Source organism: Coffea eugenioides, chromosome 9 (genome assembly GCF_003713205.1).
Source record: "Coffea eugenioides isolate CCC68of chromosome 9, Ceug_1.0, whole genome shotgun sequence".
Classification (NCBI taxonomy): domain Eukaryota; kingdom Viridiplantae; phylum Streptophyta; class Magnoliopsida; order Gentianales; family Rubiaceae; genus Coffea; species Coffea eugenioides.
The window spans coordinates 41,837,267-41,853,805 of NC_040043.1; the positions used below are offsets into that span (position 1 = coordinate 41,837,267).

Consider the following 16,539-nt stretch of genomic DNA (forward strand, 5'->3'; position numbering starts at 1 on the left):
TTAGCGATGATATGGACTTAATTAGCAGTTAATGTTCTATTAGAGGTAAATAATTTGTCGGGAAACTACTATACATGCTAGACTCAAAATTAACTGCTCCAAATACAAATTTCTTGGTTTTATAACATATGATTTTGGTCGTTTTCTGGGATTGTCGGGGTCCCAAATTGCGAAAAATACAAGTCTAGGCGTGAAGGCCTGCAAGGAGATGCAGACGAACCACTAGCAAAATGCTACAAAATCTTTGTTCGGTTTGGAAGGTTATGGTTCAGTTTGGACATATATTTTCGTCGAACGTTCGATTTTTGTCTTGGGCATGACTTTTTTTTTGTCTGATAATTCACTAGGATCTTACCAGCATGAACTAGCATCAAAACTTCTGTGATTCTTCTGTCTTACGATTAAGCTGGATGTTACTGGCGTGGACTATGTCATACATTCCTCGTAGACTGTTTTTTGGGTCTTCGACAAATTTAGATGGAATGTTAGGCAGAAGCCAAACTCATAACTAAGTCCAGCATCATGCCATATATACTAATGATTTCGACACAAATTTTCGAATCAGTTGCTAATCTTGCCATTGGTAGCACATGATTTTGCTTGTAATAAGAGCTTGCTTGCTGGTTGTCCCTCAAAACTCGGGTTTCGGGTTTGCAATTTTCAAAACTGAAGCAATCTTTTCCTCCTCCTCCTACTACTACTATTATTATTATTGGAGAAGAGGACTGTTTGTGGACGTCCCAGATACTAGTTGTGGACGGCACAACTGCCATTGGACAAACATGATGATTCACTCGTTAGCGATTAAGGGAAAATATTGCAAAAAAAAAAAAAAAAAAAAAACCACGATGGGGTTAAATATCTCTACAATAATAAAGTAGAAGTAGATGGTTTGGTGAAGTTAAATATTTCTACAATAATAAAGCAGGAGCAGATGGTTTGGTGTAGACAATCTGTTCCTCTTTTTCATTTTACTTTTGCCCACTTCATGTTTTTTTCTCACAATAACTTGCATCATTAGCGTAATTAATTTCCTTCAAAATTAATTTAAACTTATCTAGCTAATTACACATTGCCAATACAACATGTAATTGCCGGCAATTCCCATTAAATTTGAAAAATTACACGTATCTCCCCTCATGATGTGCTAATTTTGGTTCAAAATTACTCGGAAATTTTATATAATTTAGTAGAAGAAAGTCCACCTAAGGGTAATCTAAGATTATTAACATATATAGTTTGCTTACATCAGTAAAGCAAACCCCAAACAAAATTGTGAGGGAGGTTTTTGTAATTTTGAAACTTGATGGGTACTTTGTAAATTATCATAAAGCTCGTGGGAGGTTTGTGAAATTATCCCGTTTATCAATTCAATTGAAATGGCTCCGTGTTCTTTATCAATTCAAATTGAATGGTTAGACACTTTAAGACATAGGTACTTTGATGTTTTGAATGTGATTTCATAAGCACAATAGTACTATAGCGTTCTTCTTTTTTATATGTTCAACATTTTAATACTTCGTCGTGAATTAGGCCAAAAAAAGTAGTGTACACAATTTTTGAATACCTTTGCAAACGATAGCATTTATAGTCAAACTTTTCGGCACGAAATCTATCGAGGATTAACATTACATTTCAGAGAATAAAATTTATTCTTGTTTAGTGGCCCGCCGATCCATGGTTTAATAAGATGCCAAAATCATCTATTTTTAGAAATTTTTGTATAAAAATATATTATAATAATTAAATATATATGAGGTACAAAAAGTGATTAAAAATTATATTTACAGAAAATCCGTAAAAATTTTTCTGCAAAAACCACAATCCAAACAAGTTACGCCTCCATCTAATCAACAAGCAAATAAAGAATTCATGGCCCTCGCATATTGACACCCTTGTCTGTACCTTTTGAAAAGTGCGAGGAAGAAAACTAATATTTTTTTTCTCTCTGTTTAATTTAATCTTTTTTTTTCATTTCATTAAATCTACACAAATTACATCAATCATACAAAAAACAAGCAGATTTGGAGGACAAATATTTGATACTACAAATCTAGAAAATAAATAGAACAATATACTAAAGCTCCAAAAAAAAAATCCACAAATAAAATACTTATAGCCCCAAGATTATCTGTGCATATTTAATTCTTAGAGTCGGAATCCATCATATTAAAGCAATTATGTTTTTAATAATTAGAACGTCCGCGTAATTGGTTATTGTATTGGGTGCATCACCTTACCTAGGCCGACATCGTGAAAGTACAATGGCTCAAGTACTCCATGCAATTAGTTAATTATGTCCGGATGCACCCGGAACAAATTTTAGACGTACCACATCCGAAATTCAGCGAACCCACCTTGATTTCAGTCCAGCGTTTGCGCCATCAATTTGAATTGTTAGAAGCGACAAAAGAAGAGCTGCCACCAAATCATTAAACAGAGATGTAGCCATTTTGCAACCACCTTGTTTGATTTCCAGAAACCAACCATGACCCAAAGCATTGATTTCCGATAATTTTGTCAACTCAATTTTTATACCTCCTCATCGTGCTGAAGTACTCTATAAAAAAAGAGAAATTAAGACTCATAGAAGTCCAACTTCTAGTTACCGTTTTGGAAAAAAAAAGAGAGTCCAACTTCTAGGCTAATGACTATTTATTCACACAGATTAAGAAATTTAGTTAATACTCCCTCCGTCCCACTTTGATAGTCATGTTTTCCTTTTTCGTCTGTCCCAAATTGTAGTCCACTTTCCAATTCAAGAATGTAATTGTATTTTAATTTTTCTAAAATACCCTTATTCAAAGTTGTTGTTACTATAAACCTACCCCATTTAAGGAGAGTTGATTCTTTTTTTACCATCAATTCAAGTTCCCATAAAGTTATACTCTAATTAATGTGAGGGCATTTTAGGAAAATAGTTACCTAAATTGATTGTTCCAACAAAGTTAACTACTTTTTCTTAAACTGTATGAAAAAAGAACTAGAACTATCAAAGTGGGGCGGAGGGAGTATATAGTTACAACAATTATTTTTTGTTCATACTTTCTTCAAAGACCCCTTATTAATGTTAGATCATTTGTGCAAAGTAAAAGACACATTTTACTATATTATTTTTGGAACTTAAAGTAAGTTTTTCAATGCAAGAGTTAACCTAGTTAATGTTATATGTTTGACTAAAACAAACAACACGAATAAAATTATCAAACAATCTAACTTTTCAAATTGGAACCATTAGAAGTCAACTAACATATTTAAAAATTTCTAAGAACTATGTACATTAAATATGGATTTATTAGTAAAATAGCAAGCTAACTACTCTTTAAAAGTAGAAATTGGCCTATAATTTTACGCGTGATTGTGAGATCTGCCAAATAATCATATGATTAAATTTTACGCGTGATTGTGATTTAATAAAATGAGAGAAAGAGAAGAGAAAGAGATCTTTGTGATTTTTTTTTTCTTCTAGTCAAGCTCGAGCAGATTTTCCACTACTCACTAATGACACGTTTGTGACTGATGCGTGGGTGTTGAATTAATCTTTCTAGTAGTATCATATTTCTTCTTCTTCTTGTTTTTTTTTTTTGGATCAAAATTTTTGCAGGAGTATTATCTTCGATCTAACCCACAAAGCTGAAAGTAAAAAACCATTTTTGAAGGCTTCTATTTCGTAGGTCTCTCGTATTTGAGCTTTCAACGAGCTTGATTTGTTTACGCCTGATTCCAACTCTTCAACCAGCATTGTGTTAGGTGGCCTTAAATTCAAATTTTCGTCACAATTAGGAAATACCACTTTGATTGAAATGTCATGTCCTCCTCTACCGTTTCTTCGATTGATATACCACCGAATTTAATCACTAGAATTAGAGCTTCATTGAAATACTAACAAGGGCACTTAAAAAGATATATAATTATTGCATCCAACAAGAATCATTGCTGAAACCTCCTCTTATCAGCCATATATAATTATTGATGCTTTGCACTCAACTCAAATTAAGAGCTCCTACTCCTATTATACTACACTTAATAATTGACTTGCGAAGTCTCAAATCAATCCCTTTTAGGATGATGTTAAGGACTAGCCAACTCCGAGAGCCAACTAATGCCACGTTAATCCTCATCACATCACTGATATACAATCATTGATGTTTCCCACTCATCTCAATGACAAATTGAATTAAGACCCTGTCATACAACCAAAGACCAAACGGACCCTTTAAATCAAATCCATTTTCGCTGATGTTAAGGAATAGCAATCCATTTTCTCTCGAGCAGATAAATTAGACATACTAATCATCTGATTATGCAAGTGTCCGCTGTAAGTCAAAGATTGAGTGCGGCGACAATCACTAGGAACACTAGTGACCGTTATATGTTACTGCAGAGTTTAGTCACTAGTGCTCACTTTAAATCTCATTTTCAGATGATTAGTTAGCATTACTAGGATTAACGACTAATCTTAAGGCTCCTGCTGGACAGATGAGATGGGATGGTTAGTCATCATACGTGTATTGTTGCATATTTGGAGGAAAAAGTCCACTGAGAGGGTAGGGGAGCAGTTAAATAAGGGCTGACGACAGATATAATTTTAAGAAATTCCAAGTTTCAACTACTTGAGAAGAAAAAAAAAATCCCAATTACCTCACCAGCAACATGCTTCATACAGCATTTGGTTGGTTTTAGTACACGAGATTTCTCCCTTTTTTCCTGGAATGCAATTTACTCTCGATTTACAGTACCTTATTAAAATTCACGGACCCTAATGAATTTACTCTCTCTGTCTCTCTAGCCCCTTTATTTGTTTACTTAATCCTTCCCTATGTTTAGTTAATATAAGTGAAAAGTTTCGAAGTTCAATTAGATTTTGTTAATGCCAGTGTCAGAAGCTAAGGAAAGTTTAACGTGCCTTGCATCCATTTTGTTCTATAGGTACATGTTACGAGTGCTAATTGAAGAAGTCTTGTATACCTTTCCTTTCTTTAAGAGCCTTTCTTCCCAGATTAGAATCAAGGCTAGAAGTGTTAGATTGGTTAGTAGTATTAGTTTCCGTGCCGTTTCAGCTTGCAAGTCAACTCAAGTTGCCAATATCTATTTCACTAATCCCAGATGCCATAGAAATCAAGCAGCCGCTGATTTGCTGAACTGAGACCACGTTGAGCAAATGCTGAAGAAGAAAATGTTAGACCAGCAAATTGCAGAAGAACAATCCCAGTGAAAAGCAAAATTTTGTGAGCAGATGCGGTAAGTCCATGTGAAGATAGCTGAGTAGTATGTTGATATTTCAGGGGAGGAAATCAGAAGAAAAGGAGTTCATACTTAGGTATTGAACTCTTAGGTATTGAGAGTTCCGTGTCCACAGTCCCACATCTCTTAGCGCTTTCCATAGTCCCACATCGCTTAGGCATTGAGAGTAAATTGAGGTGGGAGGACTATAAAAGGAACGTTTGGCCCAACCTAACAAGCTCACGGAGCCGCGTGTTGAGCACAAAGCGAACTATTCTTTCGCCTTTTACTAAAGAATACCGTGTGCTCGTCACAATAAGCGGCATACGCCTATTTTTGGAGGGCGCTTTTACCCAAAAGCCCCTACAATATCAGTTTAAGGTTTTTTTTTTATTTATTTATGAATGTGAGATTAATTTGTCATATATGCTAGGGAGAATTGGTTGAACCACGTACGCTTTGCCTGCATGCAAGAGTTGCTCAATTTGAATGATAATAGCTGTTCCAAAATTGTCATGCGCTACCAAATTCTCTTTTGGACGATGAACAACGACGATAGGAAACTTATTTTTCGATTTTTGGGCGCTGAGATAGGAATAGTTAACGCTATATGGTTTCCCTACCTTCCTCATAAATCCAATAATTTTGGTAACTGGAGTGTGAGGCTTCTTGTAACAAGTGTAAATTATCCTTTAGAGTCTAGAGAACGTGATTTTACCTTTGGAAGATTGTTAGATTTTACTTGTACCTTTGACGGAAGAGTTGGGATTGTTTTGATAATTCAATTTAGTATTTAAATTTAATGGGTTCAAAACTTAACATGTTAAGACGCGTTTGATAATAAAAAATAGAATATCTTAATTAATTAAGTGATATTAAATTTTCTAGATAAAATCTGATCTAAAAAGTAAGTAATAAGTTATTTATTTATTACTTGATATAATATATATACTTAAATGTATCAAATTTAGTATTTAATAATTTAATAACTTAATGATTTCCGATTCCAGATTCAAAACTTCAATTTTATCAAACTCACCCTTTCAATAAACAGTAAGTATTTATTTTTCGTGGGAGCATGTACTTTACTTGTGTCTTTTGGGCTGCTCGGTCAGATATTCGCGTTTAGTGGCCTACTGACATCCTTTAAAATACCATAATTAAAAAGGTGCATGGGCATTCGCTTTGTATATTTAAAATGGTCTTCTAAGACCCAGAAATCTTGGACTAGAAGGTTCAGAACCAGAAAGTACAGAATATGAATTCTACCTTCCCCTACTAAAAAGATAAAAAAAAAAAAAAAAAATCAAGAGGAAAAAAAAAAAAAGAAGGCTGACCTAATCCCAAAGACAAAGGAAAGCAACTTCCATACAAATATTTTTTTCCGCCTAAACAATTATAAATTTACACAGATGTGAAAACTAACCCAATCCAGAAGAGAAGATAAGATAGAGATTTTAATAAGTAGGAGCTCCAGTCCTTTATTTTCTTTTTTTTTTAATTTATTGTATTGTAAATTAAGAGATGAAGAACAAATGCATGCATGTGGAAAATCTTTAACCTATCATAAAGAGATTATAACACTTAAGAGTATAAATCCAAAACCAAAAAATCCTTCCCTCTTCTTGCTTCTTAAATCCCATTTCTTTCCTGATGAAAAATAATTTTAAAAAAATGAAAATAAAATAAAATCTGAAGTAGATTAGAGGAAATTGAAATATAGACCACAGATGGTCGCAAAGTATACAGCCCAGGACTTAACCTGGACTCGGCCCAAGAGTTCTCAAGCTCAGACCCAGTTACAGCTGGAGCACCACAGATATAAAACTGCAGCCGTCGAAAATGAAAACCCTAATCCCCTTGCATTTGGACTACTAGGGTTTCTGAGCAGCCTCTGAAGGAAGTCTCCCTCGAACCGAAGCCATGGGTAAGCATTAGAGAACTCTGCTTCTCCAGAATTGCTTTTATGTTGAATGTCCTTGCTCTGAAAGATTTATTTTGGCACTGTGATTTAATCGAGATTAATGGCACAGCTAGAATCAAGGTACACGAGCTTCGTAACAAGTCGAAGACGGAATTGCTAGCGCAGTTGAAGGATCTCAAGGCGGAGCTCGCCCTTCTCCGCGTCGCCAAGGTCACCGGCGGTGCCCCTAACAAACTCTCCAAAATGTATGTATTTCCTGGATAGAACTGTACCTGTGTAACTTCCGTGATGGCAATTTAACTCTCTGATTAGTATGTTTTCCTGTAATTTTGTCATTTATTTGGATGTGAATTCCAATTGAGAAATAGTTATTGTGTCTTTGGGCTTTTTATGATTACTTTTGTGTCTAATTAGGAGATAGGTCTTGCAGGATCTGAATGCTTGTATGTTCAGCTTTTGCATGTGTATTTTGCATTTGAATATTCCTTTTGTCTACATTTTTTTGCCGGTGGTTAAATGCTTATGAGTCCTTTGAACTAGGTATATCTGGTCTTACAGGATGATTTTAACATATCTGTGCATTTAGCTGTGAGATGCAATACATATCTACCCGGAAAAAAAAAAAGAAAAGTTACCTTGGATACCATTGAAAGTCGTAGTTTGGTGCTTTCTAGGTTCTAATGTCTGAGGTTTCTTCGTCTTTTGTGGATTACTGTGTTTCAAACGGAATCTTCAGTTGTCTTGAAGGGCTCCGTATATATGTTCAGTATTTGATCATTTGATCTACTTGTCAATGCAGCAAGGTAGTGAGGTTGTCCATCGCCCAGGTGTTGACTGTAATTTCCCAAAAGCAGAAGGCTGCTCTTAGGGAGGCTTACAAGAACAAGAAATACTTGCCCCTCGACCTGCGCCCCAAGAAAACAAGGGCTATCCGCAGACGTCTTACCAAGCATCAGGTAAAATTCGTGGCTTATACCTTGGATGTGTTGTTTGTTTATTTCTCCCTTTGTTAGGATCCATTTGTGGTGGATGGTCTTCATTAATTATGTGAACTAGAATCTGGTGAAGCAGGTAAATTTATTTAATAGCGTGAGGTTATTCTTATTTTAGTGGTTAGATCTTTTCTTGCGCAAAGCTTAATGTCATATAATCTTCTACAGTATGAAAGGTCATTTGGTAAACCTAGCATGGATGTCAACCTCTTCTGCATGGGAAATTTGCACTTTCAGCATATAAAAGATTAATTCTTGGACATTTTAGCTGAAATTATTTATATTGGGTGCTAGCGTCATTCTAGGCTATTGACTATTGAGATGGTTGTGAACCATTAAATGGTGTCGATGTTGGATTATATGCCTATATCAAACTGCAATTTCATGTGAGCGCATGCAGTAGTAGCAACTTTCTTTTCTGAAACGGACATGAAAGCTTCTTCATTGCCTCTGAACGTTTTGGAATGTTTTGCATTACAAATTTAAGCACCACTAAATGATTACAAGTTATGTTACTACATGCACTTGTTGCTAACTTGCTTGATGCAGATGAACTCTATTTACTTATTTATCCTTTTGCACGTGGCATCATCTGGGTTTGATTCCCTGGCCACTATGTGGTTTAATTTCTGCTATTATGGTGTGTGAATGTTATAGTATATGCTCTTGGGGATCTGTTTTCTGACCCATGTCTTATCTTGTAGGCCTCTTTGAAGACAGAGCGACAGAAGAAGAAGGAGATGTACTTCCCTGTGCGAAAGTATGCCATTAAGGTTTAGGGAAGGACTGCTTGTGAGAGGTTTTGGTGTTTTACATGAAAGCAGACAACATTTTGTTAAAATCAGATTTTGCAAATTTTTGTTACTATTAGTGCCCTCTTGCTGGACTTCGACTTGAGATTAGTGGTTCATGTTGAATTTTGGTATTTCAGTTTCACCTATTCTAGATAATTCTGTACCTTTATCTGTTCGGAGAAATAGCTTGCGCTTCATTCTGAAAAGATCGACTTTGTGCCTTAACTAATCCTTTAATTTCCATTTGAGCGTTAGTGTTGACACCTAGTGGTGGCAGGCCTTGGGTTTCTAGTGCCCCAGCCGAGTTCGGTGCTCCCTCCCACTCCTTTCATCTTCTTTTATTGGAATTGTGGCTAACGGCCAATGGTGGTGTTATCTTTATTGTTGCAACTTCCCCTTAGCAACTCTCGCCCCTCACCTTTCTTCCCCTTGAAACTGTGTGTGTGGGATTGTGGAAGTTGTAGAATTAAAAGCTTCGAATTGTAGGCGAGGGACGACATCTGTTCTCTGCAACGTGGCTGATGTAGTTGAATCTAATTGATAGGTTTGTCTATTGCATTGTCCTGGATCATTTTCATTTCGCCAACTTCTCCAACTTGGTCCAATGTGGAATTGCAGTGTGAAAATGGCCACTGGTGGACAATCTGCAATTGTGGCATCCAATAACTTGCAGGCTGGACATCATCAAAGTTGGAAGTCCAACAAATATCCGTGCCCGTGCTCAAGACGAAGAATGCACGGCTGTCTGTAGCTCACTTTGTCAAATGTTTCTCATTCGCTCGCGAAACACAAAATTATAGAGTATAAAATGCCAAATTAAGTGCCACCTGGTGTAAAGGTTAACAGGAAAGAGTATTGCAGAGGAAAGAAAGAAGGTGGAAGGAATTCTCTGTCTATTGAATGAGAAATATTTAGGCTATATATAGCCGTACAAAACAAACAGAAAATACAATAAATAAGGAGTCTCCTGCTAACTAACTCCTAAACCGAAAGACCTATTCTAAAGCAAAGAATCCCAAATGGAATGGGATTTTATTTGACTAAATCTAACAATTCCTCCCTTAAACTAAATGCTGAAAGAATTTAGTTTATACTGCTCTCTGCACAAACTCCAAGCATAGTACGCAGCTTCAGAAAAGCATCCAACTTAAGAGGCTTTGTCATCACATCAGCTATTTGTTCCAAAGTATTGCAATGAACTAATTCTATCATACCTGTCTGTGCAAGTTCTCGAAGGAAATGGAAACGAACATCTATATGCTTGCTACGACCATGCATAACTGGGTTTCTTGAGAGCTCGATTGCAGAGCTATTGTCACAATGGATAGTATTTTTCTCTTGTTGAGTCTGATCCAGCGTTTTGAGCACTCTTTTTAACCAAATTGCTTGACAAGCACAAGCAGTAGCAGCAATAAACTCAGCTTCGGTGGTAGACAGACTCACAATAGGTTGTTTCTTAGAAGACCATGATACAGCTCCAGAACCAAAGAGAAAAACATAGCCTGATGTACTTCTTCTATCATCCAAGTCACCCGCATAATCACTATCAGTGTATGCTATAAGATCATCATTTCCTCCCTTCTTATAGAAAATTCCATACTCAGTTGTTCCTTGCAAATATCTCAACACTCTCTTTGCCAGTTGTAAATGAAGCTGAGTAGGATTCTCCATATATCTGCTCAAAAGACTTACTGCAAACATCACATCTGGACGAGTCGCAGTCAGATACATAAGACAGCCTACCAGTTGTTTGAAGTGAGTCTTGTCCACCTTAATTCCTTCTTCATCCTTGCAAAGCTTGAAACCAGGAACCATTGGAGTTTGAACAAATTTGCTTTGATTCATTTCAAAACGTTGCAACACCTCCTGAGCATACTTTCTTTGACCGATAAAAATTCCACCTGATTTCTGCAAGACTTCGAGACCCAAGAAATATTTCATTTTACCAAGATCAGTCATATCAAACTCATTCTTCATCGAGTTCTTAAACTCAGTGAACATCAACTCATCATTTCCTGTGAAAAGAAGATCGTCAACATATATACTTACAATAAGCATGTTGTCCTCCATGTTTCGTTTAACAAAAAGGGTATGCTCATAATCACATTTTTGAAAACCTTCCTTCATGAAGTATGTTTCAATACGGCTGTACCAAGCACGCGGAGCCTGTTTAAGCCCATACAGAGCTTTCTTCAGCTTGTACACCTTTTCCTCCTTTCCCTCTTGAATGTAACCACACGGCTGCTCAACAAAAACATCTTCAACTAGTTCTCCATGTAAAAAGGCAGACTTCACATCTAATTGATGGATAGCCCACCCTTTTTGTGCTGCTAGAGCGATCACCAATCGAACAGTCTCCATATGGGCCACTGGAGCAAACACTTCTGTGTAATCTATACCATATTGCTATGCATATCCTTTTACAACCAGCCTCGCCTTAAACTTGTCGACTTCTCCCTTCTCATTAAGTTTCGTTTTGTAAACCCACTTGACTCCAACTATTTTGACTCCTTTTGGTCGATCGATTAGTTCCCATGTGCCATTTTTCTCAATGGCTGCAATCTCGGTATCCATGGCATTTCTCCATTTTTCATTCTTCACTGCTTCTTCATAATTAAGTGGATCGGCAGCCGCTGTATATGAGGCAAAAAATGCTGCCTCTTCATCAGACAAACCTTCACCTGTAACATAGTCTTTCAACCAAGTTGGTTGCTTCCTACTCCTCCCTTCCACGGGATCTGGACGAGTTTCTTGATTAGTGGTAAGAGACTCCTCTGACCGTGTGTTAACAGCATCTTCTTCTACAAGAGATTCTTCAGTCACTGCATTTTCATCATCTTCCCATTCCAGCTCCCAAGTAACAGCTGATTCATGTTGCTTATCCCATTCCCATCCTTCACATTCTTCAAAGACTACATCTCTGCTCACCATAATCCTTTGTGAGATAGGATCGTAGAGCCTGTACGCCTTTGATTCCTCGCTAACTCCCAGTAAAACACATTTCAAGCTTTTCTCATCTAGTTTAGTTCTCGAGCTGTTAGGCACGTGAGCATAGGAGACACAACCAAAAATTCTGAAATGTTGAACTGACGGCTTGATTCCGCTCCAGGCTTCTTCTGGTGTTTTGTCTTTTACAACCAGCGTTGGACTACGATTTAAAACGTGCACAGCCCAATTTACTGCTTCTGGCCAGAAAGTTTTAGGCACTTTCTTTCCAGATAGCATGCTACGAACCAAATTCATGATAGTCTGATTCTTCCGTTCTGCAACGCCATTTTGTTGTGGTGAATATGCAGCTGTCAATTGTCTTTGCACTCCATGTTCCTTGCAGAAATTGTTGAATTCTCGAGATGTAAACTCTCCACCACGATCCGTACGCAACATTTTTAGAGACATATCTGTTGCTTTCTCAACATGTATCTTGAAGCTCTTAAAGATGTTAAAAGCTTCTGATTTTTCTGTCAAAAAATACACCCATGTTTTTCGACTAAAATCATCAATAAAAGTAATCAAATACCTTTTCTTGCTATTCCAGGCTGGCTTAATTGGTCCGCAAATGTCGGCATGAACTAGCTGCAGAATCTGAGATGCTCTCCAAGAACTTTTCATTGGAAATGAATCTCGATGTTGTTTCCCCACAAGACAATCTTTGCACAGCTTCGAGGGTGGCTTAAGTAATGGTAGACCTTCCACCATTTGTTTTTGCTGCAACATTTGTAAGCCTCTGAAGCTTAAATGCCCAAACCTGCAATGCCACAGCTGCGCTACATCTTCTGTGACTGTGTTAAAACAAGTGGGTGCTATAGGCAAGGAGATGGCATGCAAGATGAACATTCGATTTGCAGACATATTAGCTTTCATGATCAAACCTTTGTCAGGATGATATATTTTGCATTGCCCTTGTTGGAATAAAATGCTCAGCCCTTTCTCTTGCAATTGTCCCAGACTCAGCAGATTATTCTTCAATTCCGGAACATAAAAGACTCCTGAGATGATGCTAACAACTCCATCAATCTCCAACCTGATGTTGCCCTTCCCATTTACCACCATGTTTGAATTATTTCCCAGCTTCACTGAATCTGTGAATTTTTCATCAAAATCTGAAAAATATTCTCTTTTCCCACTCATGTGATTGCTGCACCCAGAGTCAAGAAACCACATGTCTGTTTTGTGTTGCTTCTTTTCTTCAACATAAGCCATCAGCAGCATGTGTTCTTCACTCTCCACTTGACTCTCTGCAAAATTGGCCACTCCTTTCTTGCATTCCCACTGAAAATGACCAAGCTTGTGACAAGCATAACACTCCACAGTTGCTTTGTCAAAGCTTTGTCTGTTTCTTCCACGGCCTCTGCCTCCAACGCTCCCACGTCCTCTTCCTTGTCCTGCATATTGGTTTCATGGGTCACCTTCAGTGCATGTTCTTCATGTACAGTGTTACTCATGCGTTGTTCGTGCACGAGCAAACTGCTTTGCAGCTCATCAATTGACAAAATACTTGTATCATTAGATTCTTCAATTGAACAGACGACATAATTAAACTTAGGTGTCATTGACCTCAGAATATTTTCCACAACAGCAACATCTTTCAATTCTTCACCATTGGCTTTCATCTTGTTGGTGATGACAAGAACACGAGCAATGTACTCATTCACAGATTCTCCTTCCTTCATGTGAGCAATTTCATACTCCTTTCGCAAAGCCTGTAGATGAGCACGCTTTACTCGCGTTGTTCCTTGATATTTATGCTTCATAGAGTCCCAAATACTCTTTGACGTATCTTTGTTGACGATAGTCTCCAAAATGGAACGATCTAACGCCTGAAACAAATAATTCTTAGCTTTGAGATCCTTCAACGTCTGCTCTTCACAAATTTTCTTTTGTGCCTCAGTTAAAGTCACACCCTTTGCTGCTGGAAAAACTCCATTTTCTACCACATTCCAGTACTCCTTTGATCGAAGAAAATTTTCCATGAGCATTGCCCAATGATCGTAGTGACCATCGAACCTCGGCACTGCTGGTTGAACAAAGGCACTCTCTGTTGCCATTTTCGTTGCCTGCACTCCCTTAGAAGACTGCTGCTTCTACGTACCGAGCCTCTTGCGAGGCTCTGATACCAGATGTAAGGTTAACAGGAAAGAGTATTGCAGAGGAAAGAAAAAGGTGGAAGGAATTCACTGTCATTGAATGAGAAATATTTAGGCTATATATAGCCGTACAAAACAAACAGAAAATACAATAAATAAGGAGTCTCCTGCTCACTGACTCCTAAACCAAAAGACCTATTCTAAAGCAAAGAATCCCAAATGGAATGGGATTTTATTTACAGGCTAATATTGACTAAATCTAACACCTGGATCTAGAATTCTACCCTCAGCGATGCACTGAGAGTTCACTGCTTACAAGTCTCATCTCGTTCTCACTTGCAGGGTCACTTCGCTCATTGCTCATTTATCGAACGGAGTTCTGTACGTAAGCGTATCCCTTTACTGACTTTCCAAATTACTTCAAATCTGACACCCTAAATACGTGGCTAAACGAAAAATGATGTTCTCCATTATTAGACGCAACCAAGTGAAGTTTAATAACCTTGCTGCTTCCACACCTCTCCTCAACGAGGTCTGCTTGGCGAAACTTCTTATTCACATATGAATTGCAAGGAGAGCGCCATAAATGTGATTTCATTGTTTAATCATTTTACGGATGTTGTCCATAACTAATTTTTGTGTTTCTTTTCTCTTCTGTTAGTTTAAAGAAAAAGAAAACCGACAATTAGAGTGAGAAAAATAGAGTTGAGAATGAAAAAGAAAAAAATCAAGGACATTTTCGAGATCAAAAGTTGCTTTAACTGATATGATATCGCCCGGGTCCCCTCTCCCTTGACGCATTAAAATAAAAAAAAAATATTTCCCGTCGAAATCTCTGTCATTTACTTGCCACTTATGATAGCCATCAAATCAATTTATACTTTGGTTGATATGAATTTGTTCATATGATGATTTGATATGTAGCATAAAGTCTTGCCTTGCAATTATCTCTTATTCTTAAAAAATTAATAATGTGTTTCCGAATAACGGCTTCAACCAATGAATAAAATATTGCTTCTAACATGTAAGGAAGAATTAGTTTGGTCTGTAAACCAATCCGAACCATGCGAGCTGCCTCTTCGGTTAGCTAGTCTGAGTTTCAAATGAAGCTAGACATTTGGTCAAATATGTCATCATCCCATTCGGAGTCAAAGATTGAAATTATTGGATAAGAAAGGCTAAAACACAGCCACGGAGGAACTCTGAACTGTATGCGTACCATGCATCAGCTTCTAATCATCTTTTTGTGGATTCTGTGCCGTTGACCCTCACTAGCTTGTCACTGGAATTTCGAAAAACCTTTCAATTTGTCTTCTATTTTTTCTGAATCTTCTTTTAGGACAGCAAATCCAAGAATTTAGGAGTTAATATAGTACTAGTATCAATGACAATATGAGTATTATGCCCGTAAAACATATGCTCCAAAGTCGTAATATTCCACCACGCTTCCCTTCCTAATGGGTTTCTGATGTGTATAAAAGATTTATCAATAAATTAAGTATCATATTCTTTATCATTTATCCGAGAGGTATTCTTGTCATGCCGTAACTCCAAAGGAATTCGATGCATTCTTTCTTGTATGGGAATTACATTGCGTACCCAGTGGAGAGTTTATCTGCACGAGTTGAAAGTCATCAATTTCTTTTAGATCCCACTGAATAAACGTATAAAGAAGACAATGATATAAATCTATTAGGGTTTTCTCACTTCATACTTTCACTGAGATTCTAACTGGTAGTACTAATTAAATATAGCTGATAGCTTGCAATGGGAAATTTCTGGGAAATCCTTCTGGATGTAAAATAGTACTATTTTACCGGAAAAAGACAATTTAGACATGTGAAAATGGCACGTTTTTCTGTGGTTGTTTTACTTGCATGCTTCTAAGATTTAAGAATTCCGCAATTAAGAATACACCATGGAGGAGATCATCAGAGGTTTCAATTTCATGAATAAATAAGTAAAGTCTATTATAAATTTCCTTTCCAGCAGGTTCTAGATGTAGCATCTTCTTCTACCTCAAAGTTGAGTCTACTGCCTCAATTTCTTTTGTCAATTTTTCCAAGGTTGATTCTTCACCAATGTGCGCACTCCACTCCAAATTCTGGTTGCTATACACGATGACCCCTTGAGGGTTAGCTGAAGATATTACATATATATGCATACTTGGACTGACCTCATAACATCTCAGACAAAGAAATGTTTGTTAGACAGCGAAATCAGAATATTTTCTTGCAAGTGATACGAAAAACAACAAATTTTAAAGCTTGAATACTAACAGTAAAACCCCCCCAAAATGAAAGTTGTCAAATTTGCTGGCCTTCACAGGTCAATCTCAGTCACTCTCATGTTCTATCCACAACTTATGTGGTTCTAGCCAAAGAGCACTTGAGCTGCAAATTAGTTTGGAGAATTAGACCAGACTGGCATTAGCAGTCAGCCAATCCCTTCCTGAGACGATCGGGACAAGTCAGAAGTCGTTTTTTTTTCTATTAGGATTTAGGATCATAACTACAGATGGG

The 16,539-nt window shown here is 37.1% G+C and overlaps 1 protein-coding gene and 1 non-coding gene across 2 annotated transcripts; both read left to right on the top strand.

Moving 5' to 3' along the window:
• The first annotated feature begins 5,469 nt into the window (after positions 1–5,469).
• Positions 5,470–5,585, top strand: LOC113748511. The gene has a single exon (XR_003464367.1). It is a non-coding gene; the product is annotated as a U5 spliceosomal RNA (small nuclear RNA).
• A 1,460-nt stretch (positions 5,586–7,045) lies between these two features.
• LOC113783576 (60S ribosomal protein L35) lies at positions 7,046–9,162 on the top strand. Its single transcript, XM_027329759.1, has 4 exons — positions 7,046–7,150; positions 7,257–7,392; positions 7,947–8,103; positions 8,844–9,162. Exons 1-4 carry the CDS (start codon positions 7,147–7,149, stop codon positions 8,916–8,918), a joined length of 372 nt encoding a protein of 123 aa, XP_027185560.1. The 5' UTR covers positions 7,046–7,146; the 3' UTR covers positions 8,919–9,162.
• Positions 9,163–16,539: the final 7,377 nt, after the last annotated feature.

What these genes read in the sequence shown, in the direction of transcription:
- LOC113783576 (XM_027329759.1), top strand. An exon ending in CCTAACAAACTCTCCAAAAT is followed by an intron (nt 7,393 to 7,946) that starts GTATGTATTTCC and finishes TTGTCAATGCAG; the next exon opens with CAAGGTAGTGAGGTTGTCCA. An exon ending in GACGTCTTACCAAGCATCAG is followed by an intron (nt 8,104 to 8,843) that starts GTAAAATTCGTG and finishes CTTATCTTGTAG; the next exon opens with GCCTCTTTGAAGACAGAGCG.